Here is an 18,988-nt window from a genome sequence, read left to right on the forward strand (position 1 = left end):
GCATGCTAAGCACAGAGGAAAGAATGAGATATAAATGGAAGGTTTGAAAAAGATAGCCACCTAGAAAGTGAAAATCTGTCAGCATAAACAACTGTCAATTTGTTTCTTACATTAAACTGTGCAATGTATTCCTTATACATGTGACATATTTAGCATTGTGGTATATAGGCCAGGTTGTGTGTTGTAGAAAATTAAGCTTTACTGAGTATATCCATCGTTGGGTGCATTTTTATCTATCAAAATTATGTCAGAGTTAAACTTTAAAAGTTCAACCATTTCTCCCTTTCTATCTGTAGAAGCTTGTACATTAGTCAATTTTACATGTTAGTCCATTTCCTTTTCTGTTTGAATCTTATTGTTCATGCATTTTTTTTGCCCATTGATTATCGGCAGGAATTTGGTTAGTGTACAAACAGGTCAGCAATTTGTGGTGTGAAAGAGAGACCCTATGAATTGCAAATCACTACAAGGTACTGACCCATTTTGTGATGCTGTGTGAAAGCTGCAGCTCATCTTTAGCCTTTTTGTTACATTTGCACTTTAAATGTCCATTGAACTCATCACTTAAAGTTAAACCTAGTAAGCTGTGGTAGTCACCATTGATTGTATAATAAAGGTAATACGGTAAGTCTCCTGTACTACAGGTACGGGGTTAGATCTCTGCCTGCTGGCAGAGTGTGCACACCGAGCACGCCATTCTGGTAGCATCTGCAGGAGCCACACATCTCTGCTTAATAAAGCCTCGATTACCCTCTACTCTTGTCTCATCGTAATTGATAGTGCATCAATTTATTAAGCAGAGATATTACAGCGATGGAACTACGCATCAAGCCAGATCGTTTGCAGCTGCACACTCAAGCAGCCAGCGCCACGTCTGCCTTCGACCACTGGCTAGCTTGCTTCAAAAGCTACCTCGAATCAGCGACTGAACAGCCCTCGGACGCACAGTAGCTTCAGATCCTGTACTCACAGGTGAGCTCCGAGATTTTTCCCCTTATCCGTGATGCGCCCATTTACCCTGAAGCTATGGAGCTTCTGAAAGGACACTATATCCGGCCGATCAACAACCTCTACACCAGGTACCTCCTATCCACGAGGCAACAACTCCCCAATGAGTCATTAGACGATTTCTGGCGTGCCCTGCACATCCTGACGGGAAACTGAGATTGCCAGGCAGTTTCGGCCATGGAACATACAGAACTCTTAATCAGGGATGCTTTCGTTATGGGCATGAAGTCGGCGTACATCAGCGAGCACCTATTAGAAAGGGGTACGCTCGGCCTTGCGGCGACCAGCCAACTCGCGAACTCGCTAACGGTAGCCTTCTGTGCAGTCGTACGACTCCGACCGCACAGCATACGCCCAGACTGCATGGCGCCCTCATGGACATCGTGGGCCCCACCAGTGGCTGCCCCCAGCCAACCCCAAGCCTGTGCCGTGCGGCATCCAGCCATCTCCGGGGGGGGGGGGGGGGGGGGGGCGGGCAAGTGCTGTTCCTGCAGGCAGACAAAACACTCCTGACAGCGCTGCCCGGCGTGGAGTGCAACCTACAAGGCCTGCGGAAAGAAGGGACATTTCACTGCTGTGTGCCAGGCCTGGTCGATCGCTGCTGTACATAGGCCCAGTGTTCCTGCGCACCCCCCCCCCCCTCCCGAGCGACCTGTGGGCGCCGCCATTTTCGTCCCCGCAGACCACGTGCGGCCCGTGAGCACCACCATGTTCCTCCCAGCAAAACATATGCGGCCCGTGGGCGCCGTCATCTTTAGCGCCATTTTGGACGGTGCCTCAGGACCCCTGCTCATCGGCGACTTCATCTGGCTGCCTGCCACTGCCGCCGACCGACCCGGGGCCTACCAACACCAGCCGCAACTCGCCTCCATCATGCTCGACCAGTCCCGGCCGCACAACCTCGCAACCTCGACGACGACGGTGAAAGTCGGTGGGCACAAGACATCCTGCCTTCTGGACTCCGGGAGCACGCAAAGCTTCATCCACCCTGCTACGGTAAGGTCCTGCTCCCTTGCGGTACACCCGTTGCCCAGAGAATCTCCCTGGCCTCCGGATCCCATTCCGTGGAAATCCGGGGGTACTGCATCATCACCCTCACTGTCCAGGACGTAGAGTTCAGCAACTTCCGGCTCTACATCCTCCCCAACCTCTGCGCTGCCCTGTTACTCGGCCTGGACTTCCAGTGCAACCTCCAAAGTCTAACTCTAAAATTCGGCGGACCCCCAACACCCCGCACCATATGCGGCCTCACGACCCTTAAGGTCGACCCACCTTCCCTGTTTGCAAACCTCACCCCGGATTGCAAACCCGTCACCACCAGGAACAGACAGTACAGTGCCCAGGACAGGACCTTCATCAGGTCTGAGGTACAGCGGCTGCTGCGGGAAGGCATTATTGAGGCCAGCAACAGCCCCTGGTAAGCCCAGGTGGTAGTAGTAAAGACTGGGGAGAAACAGAGGATGGTCATTGACTACAGTCAGACCATCAATTGGTACACACAGCTCGACACGTACCCCCTCCCACACATTTCTGATATGGTCAATCAGATTGCACAGTACCGGGTCTTCTCTACAGTAGACCTGAAATCTGCCTACCACCAGCTCCCCATCCACAAGCCGGACCGCAAATACACTGCATTCAAAGCAGATGGACGCCTCTATCATTTCCTTAGGGTTCCCTTCGGCGTCACGAACGGGGTCTCCGTCTTCCAACGTGAGATGGACCGAATGGTTGACCTGTACGGGCTGCGGGCCACCTTCCTGTACCTAGATAACGTCACCATCTGCGGCCACGATCAGCAGCACCACAACGCTAACCTTCTCAAATTTCTCCAAACCGCCAAACTCCTTAACCTCGTACAATAAGGAGAAATGCGTGTTCCGCACCAACCGCTTAGCCATCCTTGGCTATGTTCTGGAAAATGGAGTTCTAGGGCCCGACCCCGACCGCATGCGCCCCCTCATGGAATTCCCACTTCCCCCACTGCCCCAGGGCCCTGAAACGCTGCCTGGGGTTTTTCTCCTATAATGCCCAGTAGGTCCCTAACTATGGGACAAGGCCCGCCCACTCATCTACTCCACAATTTTCCCTCTGACGCTGAGGCCAGCCAGGTTTTCAACCGCATCAAGGCAGACATCGCCAAGACCACGATGCACGCAGTCAACAAGACCCTCCCCTTTCAGGTCGAGAGCGATGCATCGGATGTCGGTCTGGCTGCCACCCTCAACCAGGCAGGCAGGCCTGTGGCATTCTTTTCCCGCCCCCTCCATGCCTCCGAACTTCAGCATTCCTCTGCCGAAAAGGAGGCCCAAGCCATCATGGAAACTGTGCGACATTGGAGACATTACCTGGCCAGCAGGAGGTTCACTCTCCTCACTGACCAACGGTCGGTTGCCTTCATGTTTAATAATACACAGCGGGGCAAGATCAAAAATGATAAAATCTTAAGGTGGAGGATCGAGCTCTCCACCTACAATTACGAGATTTTGTATCGCCCTGGGAAGCTCAACGAGCCCCCTGATGCCCCATCCTGAGGCACATGTGCCAGAGCACAAGTGGACCGACTCTGGGCCGACACGATGGTCTCTGTCACCCAGGGGTCACCCGGTTCTTTCACTTCATAAAGACCCGCAACCTGCCCTACTCCATTGAGGAGGTCAGGACCGTCACCCAGGGACTGCCAGGTCTGCGCGGAGTCGGAGTGCAAGCCGCACTTCTACCAGCCAGACCCAGCGCACCTGGTGAAGGCCCCCTGCCCCTTTGAATGCCTCAGCATGGACTTCAAAGGGCCCCTCCCCTCCACCGACAGCAACACATACTTCCTGAACGCGGTCGATGAATACTCCCGTTTTCCCTTTGCCATCCCATGCCCTGATATGACGTCTGCCACGGTCATTAAAGCACTCAACAGCATCTTCGCCCTGTTCGGTTTCCCCGCTTGCGTCCACAGCGACCGGGGATCCTCCTTTTATGAGTGATGAGCTGTGTCAGTTCCTGCTCAGCAAGAGCATTGCCTTGAGCAGGATGACCAGCTGCAACCCTTGGGGAAACGGGCTGCTGACCTTGCGGTCCAAAAATCTCCCGGTCTCCCGCTGGCAGGAGGTCCCCCCCCCGATGCGCTCCACTCCATTTGATCGCTACTCTGTACTGCGATTAATGAAACCCCCCATGAACATCTTGCCTTCCCTGGGAAGTCCACCTCCGGGGTTTTGCTCCCAACGTGGCTGGCAGCTCCTGGGCCCGTCCTCCTCTGCAAACACGTACGGATCCACAAGACGGACCCGTTGGTCGAAAGGGTACAACTACTGCACCCAAACCCGCAGTACACCTACGTGGCGTATCCCGACGGGCGCCAGGACACAGTCTCCGTCAGGGACCTGGCACCAGCTGGATCTCCACCCACGGCCCAACACCCGGCACCCTCCCCTCCGATTGCCCCGGCGCCACCTACCCTTCCCCCAGCGCACCTCACTGCAGCCCCCGCCCCAGGACAATCCGTCCTCCCACTGGTTCCACCTGGGGATGAAGATGAGAACAGCATGCTCCCGGAGCCACAGGCGACCAAGTCGAAGCCCGCATCACCACCGGGACTGAGGTGCTCACAGCGGAAGATCAAGGCACCCGTCTGGCTGAATTTGTAAATTTTCACCAGACTGTAAACTTAAAATTTTCATAAACCTGTAAAAAGTTGTTTCCACCACCCCCACTGGACTCGTGTTTTAACAAGTGGTGAATGTGGTAGTCACCACTGATTGTATAAAAGAGGTAATACGGTAAGGCTCCTGTATTACAGGTTCGGGGGTAGATATCTGCCTGCTGGCTCAGCGCTGTAGGCGGAGTATAAATGTGTGTGCCCACCGAGCTGCTCAGATTCTGGTAGCAGCTGCGGGAGGCTCCACATCTCTGCTTAATAAAGCCTCAATTACCCTCTACTTTCGACTCGTCGTAATTGATAGTGCATCTTTCTCATCATAAGAGAAAGTACCTCTTTTAACAGTGTGAGCATTGTTATGATTCCTGACCAACCTCTATGGCCCATAAAGTGGACAATTGAAAGTGTGGTGCCACATTCCTTCGGGCAGTGGTGAATTGCGATTTTTAAAATGGCAAATCTTAAATTAACTTCTCCTCCTTTCTAATCTATCTCTCTCAATCCAATATTTCTTTACCTCACTTTCTTTTTATTTTGATTAATTTTCTTTCAGTAATTGGTATGACATTGAATTCTCCCGTTCTAATTCATCCTCCCCCTCAGTCCTTCCCCTCCATTTATTGCTCCTCAGATCACATCAGTTGAGATTTACAGATGGGAATATGGTATTTAATCCTTTGGGAAATTCTGGTTCTCTTTACTAAGAGTCCCCCTTTGTGCTGTAATCCGAAAACAAGCCTACCCTCTTTACATCGTACTAAAATTAAAAATGTAAATGAGAAGGAAAAGCTTTTGCAAAGGTATAGCCTGGCAACCAAACACAATTTTGAATTGTAATAAGAAACCACAGGATTTTCATTTACTACTCAGTTGATGGCTTAATGTGTATTTAGCTACAAAAGGGAACCTAATCAGGATATTTAAGTTGGCAAATTATTGTTAATTTAATGCAACACTTGTGTTTCCAGATGATTGACGTTACTTCAGCTGTTTCGGAAGGAAATTGCCAATTTACTTTGCATAATATATTATTGTACATTGGCATAAAGCGTGTAGATTGCCTTAAATATTGGATTATGGGAGATTTAAGAAAATTTCTTTGAACATCAGTCAACGTATGTGGATCTCAATATGTGAGGAAGAAATTTGAAAAGAGTAGTGAAAATGACAGTGGTTAGCACTGCTGCCTCACAGCGCCAGGGACCCAGGTTCAATTCCGGCCTTGGGAGACTGTGTGGAGTTTTCACATTCTCCCTGCGTCTGCTTATTCCTCTGGGTGCTCCGGTTTCCTCCCAGTCCAAAGATGTGCAGATTAAGTGGATTGCCCATGCTAAATCACCCCTTCATGTCCAAATGTTTAGGTGAGGTTACTGGGTTTCGGGAATAGAGTTGGGCCTGGGCCTCGGTAGGGTACACTTTCCAAGGGTCAGTGCAGACTTGATGGCCGAAATGGCCTTCTACTTTGTAAATTCTATGATTCTATAATATTTAGCTCAATTATTAACAAAGATTGATAATGTTAATAATACTATAGGGATACTGATTCTCAATGTCTCGGACAAGGGCTGTTACTTTTCCTGACACTAGTTACTTTTCTTAATACTGGTTAGTTTTCTTGACACTGCACTGAACTAATGGGAAGTTCATAACATAATGCCAAGGCACTCGGGGTAGTGAATGCAAATGATAATGCATTACTGTGCACTGAAAGCCTTGTTATGAAACCAATATTAATGCCAAATCATTCCCTTATTTCCAAAAGCACAGGAGAAATGTAAATATGGCAAGTAGGATGAAATCTTGGGCAAACTTTACCCAATGTATACCGAAGTTGTCTGTATGCTCGTAATTGTTTGAAGACTCTTGAGGTGGTGGTAACATCTGGGGTTGTTTGGGGGGGGGAGGTTGGTGGTAACAGCTGGGGTTGGGGGAGGGGGGGGATTGGATATCCATTTTACCTTGTGGCCTTTTAGAAATATCTGTTTGGTCTGCACAGCCAATCAAGTTGTGTTTTCAGCCACTAGCTCTATGCCGCACCAAGCCTAAAAAAATACATAGACACTAGGGACAGGAGTAGGCGGTTCGGCCCTTCGAGCCTGCTCCACCTTTCAATATGATCATGGCTGATCCTGTATTTCAATGCTGTATCTCAGAGCCAAAATCCTAAAGATCTTGGAAAGGATTAGGGTGAAACCTCCTCCAACAGGAATGCTCTTCCACCCTTTTTGCAGGGTCAGTTTGCAGCCCGTTACTAGATTCGAGCATTTTTACAGCAACAGTTAGAATGCAAATCCATCTTTGGACAGAGAGGAAGTATTAAAAAAAGGAAACACTTTCATCCTGAGGTATGTCATCGTGAGTTTTGCATTTAACACTCATGTTTAGGAATTTTATATGCTAGTGCAGCATTTTATCATGGAGAGGTGCACTGGAACAGGGATGCTGCTCGTGTTGAAACATTGATTGAAAATATGTTGCCTGCGCCCCCCAAAAGAACATGTTTTAAGTAGCCTCTCCCCCACCCGGCAAAAGATATTCAACTATTCCTTATTTACTTAGCATGGGATAGTTCAATTTTGAAAAAAAATATTGATCTTTTATTCCAGAGTCGTGTTACATTAGGAACAAAGAAAAAAATCTTCTATAGAAATGAGTTAAACAAAGGTAATTACATAGGCAAGAGGACAGATTTGGTCTTTGTGAACTGGGCAGGAAGACTAAAAGGTAGAACAGTTGATGAGCAGGGGCAATTGTTCAAGGAAATATTAAATTCCTCCCAACTAAAATATATTCCATAGAGGAAGAAAGATGTAAGGGAGGGAAAACATCCATAGTTAAGCAAGGAAGGTAAAGATAACATAACGACAAAAGCTAAGGCTGTAAGATTGGGAAACTTTTAAAGAGCAACAAAGAATTACCAAAAAGGTAACAAAATAAGTATACAAAAGGGAAGAGAGTAGCTAAAGTAAATGTTGGTCTCTCTTTGGTTGAGACCAGGGAGTTAATCGTGGGATGCACCAAAATGGTGGAGATGCTAAATCAATATTTTGCCTCCCTTTTCACGGTGGAGGACACTAGTACCATCCTAACAATAACAGATAATGCAGAGGTAATAGAAAGGGAGGAACTTAGACAATCATCATCAAGGGGGAAAAAGTGCGAAACAAACTATTGGGATTGAAAGCAGACAAGTTCCAAAGGCCTGATGGCCTATATCCTAGGGCCTTAAAGGAAGTGGCAGCAGAGATAATGGATCCATTGGTTATGATATTCCAAAATTCCCTGGATGTAGGAAAGGTTCCAGTTGTTTGGAAAAATTCTAATGTAATGCCCTTGTTCAAAAAGGGAGGCAGAAAGTAGGAAACTATAGACCAGTTAGTTTAACACCTGTTGTTGGGAAATTGTTGCAGTCCGTTATTAAGGAAGTGATAACAGGACATTTAGAAAGCTAAAACGGCAGTTCAGCAGATTCTGCATTTTTTTCTGAAGGATACTTCATGTTAACTAATTTATTAGAGTTCTTCGAAGATGTGACAAGTCAAGTAGATAATGGAAATCCAGTATATGCAGTATATCTGGACTTCCAGAAGGTGCAGCACAAAAGTTAAATACGCAAGGTAAAATCATATGGGATTAAGGGTAATTTATTAGCTTGGATGGAAGGCTGGTTAACCGACAAAAGCCAGAGAGTCGGGATAAATGGATCTTTTTCTGGTTTTCAAGATCTAATTAGTGGGGTGCCACTGGGTTTGGTCCTTGGGGCTCCAACTATTTGCAATATATATTAATGACTTTGATGCAGGGATAGAAGAAACTATAGCCACATTTGCAGATGACACTAAAATAGGTGTGATAGTAAGTTGCAATGAGGACAAAAGAAATTTACAAATGGATGTGGATAGGTTAGGTGAGTGGACCAAAATTTGGCAGATGGAGTTTAACATGGATATGTGTGAGGTTATCAAATGGAAGGCAACTTAGTATCTAAATGGAGAGAAACTTCATAATACTTTGGTGCAGAGGGATCTTTGTGTCCTCGTGCATATATCACAGAAAACTGGTATGCAGGTACAGGAAGGTAAATAGAATTGTGGCCTTTATAGCGAAAGGAATAGAGTATAAAATTAGGGAAGTGTTGCTGCAACTGTACAAGGAATTGGTGAGACCGCACCTGAAGTACTGGGTACAGTTTTGGTCCCTTTACCCTTTATTGAGGAGGGACGTAGTTGCATTAGAGGCAACTCTGAGGAGGTTTACTAAGATGAGAGGTTTGTCTGATGAAGAGAGATGGAACGTTTAGACCTATATTCTCTCGAGTTTAGAAGGATGAGAGAAAATCTAATTGAGATATATAAGATGATAAAAGGTATTGACAAAGTGGACGTAGAGTGAATGCTTCCTCTTGTGGGGAAATCTAGAACTAGACATCATAGTTTTAGGATAAGGGGTAGCAGATTTAAAATGAGATTCGAGCATTTTTACAGTAACAGTTAGAATGCAAATGTAACTGCTTCTCTCAAAGTGTCGTGAATCAGTGAAATTCACTACCCCAGAGTGTGGTGGATGCTGGGACATTGAGTCATTCTAAGGAAGTAAAACAGATTTTAATTAGTGACGGGTTGAAGGGCTATGGAGAATGTATAGGAAAGTGCAATTGAGTTTGTGAGGAGATCAGCCATGATCGTATTGAATGGCAGAGCAGGCCCGAGGGGCTGAATTGCCTACTCCTCCCAGTTCTTATGTTCTTAATGTAAATGGGTAGGTACAGCAAGAAAAAGTATTTTTGCTTGACAAGCAGTAACAAAGAAGGGAGAGACGAACAAGTGATAGAAATTAGGAGTACAAATATGCTAGCTACCCTCAGAAAACGATTTTAGTAGGCTGGAAATAGCTTTCAATTACTGAAAGAAGTAAACAATGATGTCTGTGGGCATCAGGCTCATCTGGTATACATTTATAACATAGCAACAATGCATGTAGTTAAGTTCTGTTTCAACATGCAAGGGAAGACAATGGAATGATAGCTGCCCTCAATGAAAATTTACAATACTGTTCCCTTTTGCTTCGCTATGATAGAATACATATCAATCTGCATAATAATACCTTTCATTGCTTTAGGAAATTTCAAAATGCTTCATAGTTAATGAAGTACTTTAGAAGAGAAATCACTGCTCTGATGTCAGAAAATGAGGCAGCCAATTGACGAGTAGCAAAGTCACACACGTACAGGCATTTTAAGTGTCCACCTCAACTCAAGACTGCACATTGAAGATTGAGACAAATTGGAATGATGTTTACATTGCAAATTGAGGTCCTGCGAGCTGAATAATGTTCAGGGGTCGGAAAATATCTTTTCCTTTTCCTTTTGTGTTGTGTTTCATTTGGATCAGTGAAGGAAACCAATGGAAGAATGTCTGAAACGAGGATGGGAGGAGGATTAGAAGAAACCAGCCAATGTAAAGTCCAAATAATGCAGGCTAACAGATGGAAAAGATGAATTTTCTCTCCCCAATTTTTGTTTGAAGGGTGTGGGGGATAGTTGATTCAGGGTGACCAATATTGTCTTTGTTCTACAAGTTTTATAAATGGGGTCAAAATGAAGATTTCCGTCAACAAATTTACAAATGGAAAATACTCAGATTACAGGTGAGCAGATAAAATAAATCATTCGGATACCGTTAGCTGGGTAACCAAGTTTAAACCTTAATGAAGACGGCTTGACTGATGGCAATGCATGGTACGTGCACATTGGATGAGGGTCACTTTGTGTTCTATAATTACTCTGCTAAATCTTGGTTAATTATAAGTTAGCATCATTTTCATGGTTGATAGTTCAAGCAAAAGTGATCATCTTCCACAGTGTGATCTTCCATCACAAAAAGCCCTTTACAACCCTGCTGATAGTTTGTATGCACATTTATAAATAATGCAGTGACCAGTCCGCTTAATTAAATCTTTGTCAGAGATTGTTTCCAAGTATTTGTGGAATTTTGGAGGGTGGAGGTTTTGTCATTGTTGTATAAGGATATTCAGCATAGCAAGGTTTGATGTGGGACTGGAGAACGGTCATGCCTAGTATGATATAGAGAGTCACATGACTGTAGACAGGCTAGCCGAGAAAAGTCAGCATGAAGATAGTGCCTAGTTCGGGTTATACCTTGGAGATATGTCTATAGTTGTGTTAACAGTGGACAGTTTATTTTCAACCGCACAAACTTCCATATTTCTTACTTTGATGCCACACAATCTGACAGTAGTGTGCATACTTGTGTGTCATTGTTTCAATGCACCTGGATTATATGTCACTAAGACCACTTTGGCCACAGATGAGATGAATAAAGGCTATTTCTGAAGCTCTAAGTGGAGACAGTGGTGCTTGATGGAATTCTTTCTCAATGTTAGATTGGAAGCACTAAAACCTCTGCTGAAATAAATATAGTATAGCGAGCATTTCCTCATTAGCGAGCATTCTTATGCTTCCCTGTGCACTGCCTTCACTTAATCTGAAATCCTCCATGCAGTGAAATGTTTCCCTGCAAAGGGAATCAAAGAAGTCAATTCAATGTAGTTGTCAAGTTGGCATGTGTCTACAGAACACTGCCCATTCAATGCATACTGTGTCCCCATGAGTGGAGATCTTTGTGGAGCTCAGTGACGTTACAGATGATTGGCTTGGTGAGTCTCTGAGGTCTGGGTTCTGAAGAGGATGTTAAATATTTTTAATTGATTCCTCACACAGAGCTAATGTCAGCCAGACCGCACATTGAACAAACTCAGATTTACAATGAGGGATGGTAAGTGCTGTATCGCTAATTTATTTCTTCACTATCTAGACTCAAATTTATAGCTTGAAGCACCACCATAGGATGACTGAATTGATTATTATTAAGTAGATATTATTGATTACTGCTCTTTTATCCAAGGCATTTTTTTATTTTGGAAAAAAATGTTCCAACAATATATTCTGTACTATGAAGTGGATCCAAAGTGTCTTCTTTAAATTTTATTTCTGTAGTTGTATAATGTGGGTCTCTCCTTTCATGGATCAGAGTTTAGCTTGCTATTATTTCCTTGATCCCATTGAGTTAGTGCAGCTGGTTGCAGGTCCAAAGGCTTGGGGTTTGTGACTGTCTGTCCCGTGGCAGTGAGACATATTTTTTTTCTCTTTAATGCTGCAGAGAAATGTTGATTAAATGCCCCCCACCAACCACTGTCCTTATTGCTTATTAAGCACTCTTTATTGCAGTTATTTTCAAACCCAGGGTCGTGACCCATGGGTGGGTCACCGGCAGGTGTCAGGGCCATGCGTTGCGGTGTTCCCGATCATGAGAAGTAGTGCCCAACGGAGTGACCGGATTTTTTAAATGCCGGCTGTGACTGGCTTTCAGAATGTAGGCCGTTCTGCGCATGCGTGCCCCTCAGCAGTGCGCAGGCCCGGACCCCAGCAGGGTAGAACGCCTCCTCCTGATGTCAGTATGCTGACCCAGAAACATTTTTTTTTTTTAAATCGCTGGAGTCTTCCTGTCTAGAGAGTGACAGAGAGCAGGTACACTGACGTGTTCTGGGCGCTAGAGAGATTTCTGCAATTTGCAGCTGTCAGCAGTGCTGGTGTGAACTCCAGGGCCACTGGTTAACAATCCATGACGAAGAAGCTGAAAACAGAAAAAAAGTAGCAGAAATATGATTACTTGAGGTGTAGGTTTACTAATTGTGCCACTGCAAATCAGGATGCAAAGTTCATGTGTGTTATATGCAGGGAAGTACTGGCAAATGAAAGTTTAAAACCCTCAAAACTTAAAAGGCATTTGAAGACTAAGCATGGTGGGTTCGAGGACAAACCTTTTGATTTATTGGTGCTAAACATAGATTCCTCTTAGAATTACACCTTGCCTTTTATCCAAACCCATGTATTACCTTAATTGATCTGTACCAGAACGGAATGTCCCTTTTCTGATATTATGGTAGGAAGTGTTTTTAACATTTGTTCTTGATAGTCTTAAAATTATGATGGATGCATTGCTGACAACAGGGTATGACTTTGTATCTGTTTTCTAACGTGAGGAAATGTATTATTTGTTTGCAATGGAATGTAAACTCCTGAAGTGCCCAAGGAAATCGGAGGTGAACATTTGTCTTTAGTCTATATGACTCAAGAGACAGAGTGAGACGAGATGTCTCGCATCCCAAGCCAATGGGAGAGGTGAATTTGGACCATTTTCAAATTATGGAGGAGGAACAATGAGAAGTGAGGATAAAAGTTGGAAAACCATAGTTTTTGTTGGCACGTGATACCAAAACTTCTGGGGTATGACTCTTCCGGACACAGTTCAATATCACTTCAGAGATAGAGAGTACAAAGATATCACCTGTGCTGACAATGTCGAAGGATTCTGGGATCTTGAGAGATGTGGAGCTTGTGTGATTTCTTCACTACTTCCTATCTATATACAAAATCTTGCTTAAAAAATTCTGCTTGATGCACAAATACTTAACTTGTAGGTCAACTAAGGACCCTAATGTTGGAGATTAAGAATTCAGACCGTAAGAGTTTTTAATTAGAAGGGTTTTATACCTTGAAACCCTCAAATCTTACAAACCATTTATTATTTTCATAAGGAATGATCCATCACATCTCATTTAATTTATAGTGGGCCCTGTCCAAAGACCTGCTGGAACAAATAAGATCTTGAAATGTGATATCCGGAAGCCTCTTTATAATTCTAGCAGGTTTATTGTGATTTTGCCACCTTGTGACAAAAGTGTTTTTCAAACTTTTTTTTCCGGGGACCCATTTTTACCAAGCGGCCAACCTTTGGGCCCCATGCAAGCTGACCTTCATGACCCATGCCGGCTGACGTTTGCAACCCACTATTTTCTCTTACCTTTAATGTCAGAGGTGAGCCTGCTTGGTGCTCACGATCGCTCTCCAATCAGGTTCACAGGAAGAGAGGATGCACATCGGATGCAGGATTCAGCCGGTTCCTTTGTGCCGTCTTCACCTTTGTGAGGATGGAAAATCCAACCTCGCACGTGTCGGTCATTGTGAAGGGCAAAAGCAACAAAATGCTTGTTTTACTCAGCTCCGGATACTCCTTGGAGACGCTACACCAGAATGCTCAAAGTGTCATTGACTTGTGCCCTGTTTTTAATGTGCTGTCAAAGCTGAGGCGCAGAAGTTCAGTCAGCTACATTTGGAGTCCGGCTTGCCAGTCCATTTACAGTTTCCTTACTAATGCTGTTTTTTCCATGTGTCGTAGCAGTGTGGGGAACATCTAGTAATTTTAGCTTTGTACTTGCAATTGTGAAACTTTCAATGAGTTTTGGAAAGCTGCGATTTCTTCATAGTGCCGAAAGCAATCATCATCCTTACCTTGCAATTTGAGGTTCAGTTCATTTTGAATTGAAAAGATGTGTGTAAGGTAAGTCATAGTTAGCATCCAAGTTTCATCAGGAAACGAATCAGCCAGAGAGGACAATTTCTCGAGGAGGAAAGCGTGGATTTTGTATCTGTTTGTAAACTCTGAGTAGCTCGCCTCTTAACTGATCATTACAGTAACTCTTCAAGCGGATGAAGTCCACCGTCATAGGGATTGATTGGTCACTGTTTTGATTCAATGCTTTAATGTAGTCTAAAAGGTCAGCAAAAAACTTATAGCCACCCTTCAGTACACAGAGGGCGATGATGTGATGATTTCCCATGGTGACCCACCCGACACCCGCCCGCGACCTACCCGCGGGTCGTGACCCCCACTGAAAATGCCTGGAGTAGTGGATACAAAAACAGAAAATACTGGACAATCTCAGTAGGTCTGACAGCATCTGTGGAGAGCGAAGGAAGCTAATGTGTTTCGAGTCTGGATGACTGTCAAAGGTCAGAATGGTCAGAATTGTATGTTCATTTCAGATTCCAGCATCTGCAGTAATTTGCTTTTATCTTTGAGTAGTGACTACATGGAGTAGACTCTTGCCAAATGAAGTCATGTACTCTGTGGGCAAACTCCTTTAAGAGGCGTTGAATGTATATCTCATTCAATCTGCAGGGATGGAGATGAGCTTTATTCAAAATAGTGAGCTGATTTATGGGAAAGGAAGATGGGAGGAGAAGCTATTTTCCTAGAGTGGAGCAAGGCTGAGATGAGATATTAAATGAGAATTCAAGATGATTTCTGCAGAAATTAATAGATTTCTGGTGGCTGACGGGGTGGATTACATGTGCTTTTTGAAATAAGGTCACGTGCTATATTAAATCATCCTTCTTTGTTTCACACTTAATATTCTCAATCACGGGGAGCATTTACATGTGACTTGGAGCATACTTGTTTTGAAAAAGAAGTTGTTTCTGAAAGTGTTGGTCAATAAGTGCAACTGCAATGTAATGACCATTTTGGTCTTGAGGCATCCAAAACTTCTCATTACGCTTTTACCTGCACTTATAATGTTGCTATACATACCAACCATCAGTGCTTTGGGCAGCCAGTCAACATGTGCTGGCAAAATCAGTGTAGCTAGGTCCCTCTCTGTCCTTACCACTCCTGAGGCTGGTGACAAATGCATCACGATAGATCCCTGTCTGCTCTTTGTGTTACTTCCAACAGTAACAGCCCAAACTGGCTCTTCTGTACTGCTGTTTAGAGAATGATGGCTCCTACAGTTCAGGCTGTTAACGTTGGAAATAGAACAGAGAGACGGAACAGGTGGGGAGTGGTATGGGGTAATGTGTGACATTGAAAGTAGAGGAGGAAAGGTGGAAGGGAAAGAAAGCTTGAATTTATATGGCAACTTTCAGGAACTTGGGGTGTTTCAAGAGTTTTACAGCCAAGTAAGTATTCCTGAAGCGTCATAATCGTTGTACGCTAGGAAACTCCGCAGTCAATTTGTACACAGGAATGTTCCATGAAGAGCAATATGATGACAAAAATAATCCCTTAGTAATGTTGGCGATTAAATATTGGCCATGATGTAGGTGAAACTCTCGCTCTCTGAAATAATGCAGTGCGATTTTTCATGTCCAGGTCAGACAGGACATCAGTTTAACGCTTCAACTGAATGATGGGACAAAGAGAAAGTGTTGAAGGGAAAGCAAAATAAAGAAAAGTAAAGGAAAAATTGAAAATTAATATGGTTTGCCTATTAAGTAATTAATCGCTGCAAATATAGTTTGGCATCTATTTTGGCCAGGTGTCTAAATAAAAGAATGTATTTAAAATTATTGATTTGAACCAGTACTCGCTGTTCAACAAATTTAATCATTGATTGTTTTATTCAAATACATTCCTGAATGATAGAAGTTGTATTAAATACTCAACCTGGTAATTGTGCTTATATGGTGAGAAAATTTGCAGTTCTCATGCAATTTGAAATTTCTGCCAAAAATCCGAAATCACAAGGAATAACGGGCAAATTCTTCCTCCCCCCCCCCAACGCTGGGTGGGAGAATCGTCGGGGTGCCGAGCGAGTCCCACCACGCCGCCCCAGCACCCGCACGCGATTCTCCCAACCCCCCAAACCGGCGCTGCAAGATTCACGGCTGGCTGCTGGGAGAATCGCTGCTCGCCGTTTGTAACGGGCGAACGGCGATTCTCCAGCCCGAATGGGCCGGGTGGCCTGCCCAACACGACAGGTTGGTGCCCGCGAGAACGCTGGGGGGGGGGGGGGGGGGCGGCCTGAGGGGGAGGGGGTTCTTGCACCGGGGGAGGCCGCAAAAGGCTTCTGGCCCACGATCGGTGCCCACCGATCGGCAGGCCGGCGTCTCTGAAGGAGGACCTCCTTCCGTCCGCCGCCCCGCAAGATCCATCTGACATCTTCTTGCGGGGCGGAGGCGGGAAGGACGGCAACCGCGCATGCGCGGGTTGGCGCCGGCCAACCTGTGCATGCGCGGTGACGTCGCCGCGTAATTTATACGGCGCCAAGGCCCGGCACCCGTAAATGACGCGGCGCTGCTCCTAGCCCCCCGGGGGTGGGAGAATAGGGGGCTGGGAGCGGCCTCCGACGCCGGAGTGAAACACTCCGGTTTTCACTCTGGCGTCGGGACTTAGTCTCCCGGTGGGAGAATTGCGCCCAATATGTGGGGAATAAAAGCAGCTTCAATTGCATTGTAAAATCATTCAAGTATCTGCAATGGTACTGAAGTATTTTCTATCGAAATATAACTTGCATGTCCGCTCCTTCCATTGCAGAATAGTATTCAGCTATTGATGAGGATGCACTGCCATGCTGACAACGTAATATTGGCTGGTTACTTTCTCACTTGGAAGTGACTAAAAAAAAAAGCTTTTTTTCCCTGTATTTCATCGATGTTTCCTTTGAAATTTGTGTCCATATATTTCACCTTTCCCTGAATGTTTTGAAACTGCTTCCATTACATTTGTTCCAATTTCCCACTAAGATATAGATATCAGGGCCTACTGGTAAATGACTTTGATACCTAGCTGTCTCGCCATAGATTATAGGGGAAAAAAACTATAAAATGAACAGGTCACAATTGAAGAAAGTATTGCTGACAGAATTATGAAATGATTAACATGTTGGAGCATCCAGTCCTGGGCACATTGAGGCAAAGACCATTGTATCTGAGTTTAGAAGAGTGAGAGGGGATTTCATAGAAACGTGTTAACATTCTAACAGGATTAGACCAGGTAGATTCAGAACGAATGTTCCTGATGGTGGGGGAGTCCAGAGTTGGGGATCATAGTTTGAAGATAAGGGGTAAAGCTTTTAGGGCTGAGGTGAGGAGAAATGTATTTTCCCAGAGAGTGGTGAATCGGTGGAATTCACTACCACAGAAAATAGTTGAGGCCAAAACATTGTGCAATTTCAAGAAGGAATTAGATATAGCTCTTTGGGTAAAGGGATCAAGGGATATGGGTGGAATCAGAGTTTTGAACTTAATCAGTGGTAAGGGCCAAATGGCCGCCTCCTATTTTCTATGTATGTTTTTAATGCATCCTTTCAGTAAAATTGAGTAGGTATTCAAAGCAGATAAAATGCGGGCTGGAGGGAGACACTGAATGGTCTCTCGCGATGTGAAATTGTGCATTTCCTTGCAGCTTCATACATTTTTTTATGCCCTTTTAAATAGAGTGTGACTCTAAACCTAACACGGTGATTTATAAAGTGGATTTTGTAACTGGTTTCCACCACTGCGTGCAGCTCGGATGAATGAAGTGTGATTTTAATTCCTAAAGTAATTCTCCTCAGCTGGTGGCATGGTGAAACATGCTGGTACACTTTTTCTCCTCTAATTGGAAAGTGCGATTCTGTGGCGATGTCTCAGAGATAAATGGTTGAGGCGATCAAGCTATTCTCTGGCATATTAAACGTGAAACTTTGCAGGCATACAAAAATGACATATTTACATAGCACCTTTAACTTAGTTACAATTTCAAGGCGCTTCACAGGAATGCCAGAATTAAAACTGAACCAAAGAAGGAGGCAGCAGGATACGTGACCAAAAACCTGGTCAGAGAGGTAGATTTTAATGTTTGGCTTGAAGGGGGAATGTAAATGGAGAGACCGGTTGAAGAAGGGAATTCCAGCCTCGCACTTACTGCCCTGGAAGGCATAGCCACCAATTGTCCGGGAGGGTTAAAAGAAGTCAGTTAATTATGTCCGGCCGGCCTGAATTGGAGAGTTGTAGGGCTGCAGGACGTTATGGGGATAAGAAGGAGCAAGGTTAGAGAGGAATTTGAAAAGGGTGACGATTGTAAATTTGAAGTGTTGATGTACTGAAAGGCAACGTAGGTAAGCAAGCACATGAGTAATGGACGACAAGACTTAGTTGACAATCAACAGAGTTTCGGATAAGCTCCGGTCTATGGAGGGTGGAATATGGGAGGCCAGACTGGACAACCTCAGCACGATCGGGCTCGAAGGTGACAAAAACATGGATAAGAATTTTGCGAATCAATTAGTTGTAGCAGGAGCAACGAAGGGCAATCTTGCTGATGGAGAGTTTATGGGATTGGAAGCTCAGCTTGGTGTCAAGTAAGATCCTGAGGTTAAGAGTGGGCTAGTTTTGGCTAAAAAGGTGGGTGTTGAATGGTATTGATGCTGGGTGCCAACAACAAATGAGTAAGACCTTCCCAATGTTTATCTGGGGAAAATTTCTGTTCATCCATTCCCGGATGTCAGATGAGCAGCGTGATACATCAGAGGCAATGGAGTGATTGAGAGAGGTGCTATTAGTGCACTTCTGGAACGTCACATTTTGAATTATATCACTGTGGGGCCACATACAGATGAGGAATAGTTGAGGGGGGAGGGGTAATGACACAATCTTGAGGGCCTCCTAAGACACTGGTGCGGGAGCGGAAATAGAAATCATAGAAT

The 18,988-nt window shown here is 44.8% G+C and overlaps 1 protein-coding gene across 6 annotated transcripts in view; it reads left to right on the forward strand.

Annotated features, from left to right (window-relative positions):
* LOC119978229 (liprin-alpha-2-like) overlaps window positions 1–18,988 on the forward strand; it is a 768,706-nt gene that overhangs the window by 435,209 nt on the left and 314,509 nt on the right. For 4 of the 6 annotated variants that reach the window (XM_038819682.1, XM_038819685.1, XM_038819684.1 and 1 more), the window contains exon 2: window positions 11,400–11,454. The exons of the other annotated variants lie outside the window; for them this stretch is intronic. In XM_038819682.1, the coding sequence (XP_038675610.1) occupies window positions 11,445–11,454 (10 nt within the window). In that variant the 5' untranslated portion in view covers window positions 11,400–11,444. The remainder of the gene's footprint in view (window positions 1–11,399; window positions 11,455–18,988) is intronic. 6 annotated transcript variants of the gene reach the window in all.

This window comes from Scyliorhinus canicula, chromosome 15 (assembly GCF_902713615.1).
Source record: "Scyliorhinus canicula chromosome 15, sScyCan1.1, whole genome shotgun sequence".
Taxonomy (NCBI): Eukaryota; Metazoa; Chordata; class Chondrichthyes; order Carcharhiniformes; family Scyliorhinidae; genus Scyliorhinus; species Scyliorhinus canicula.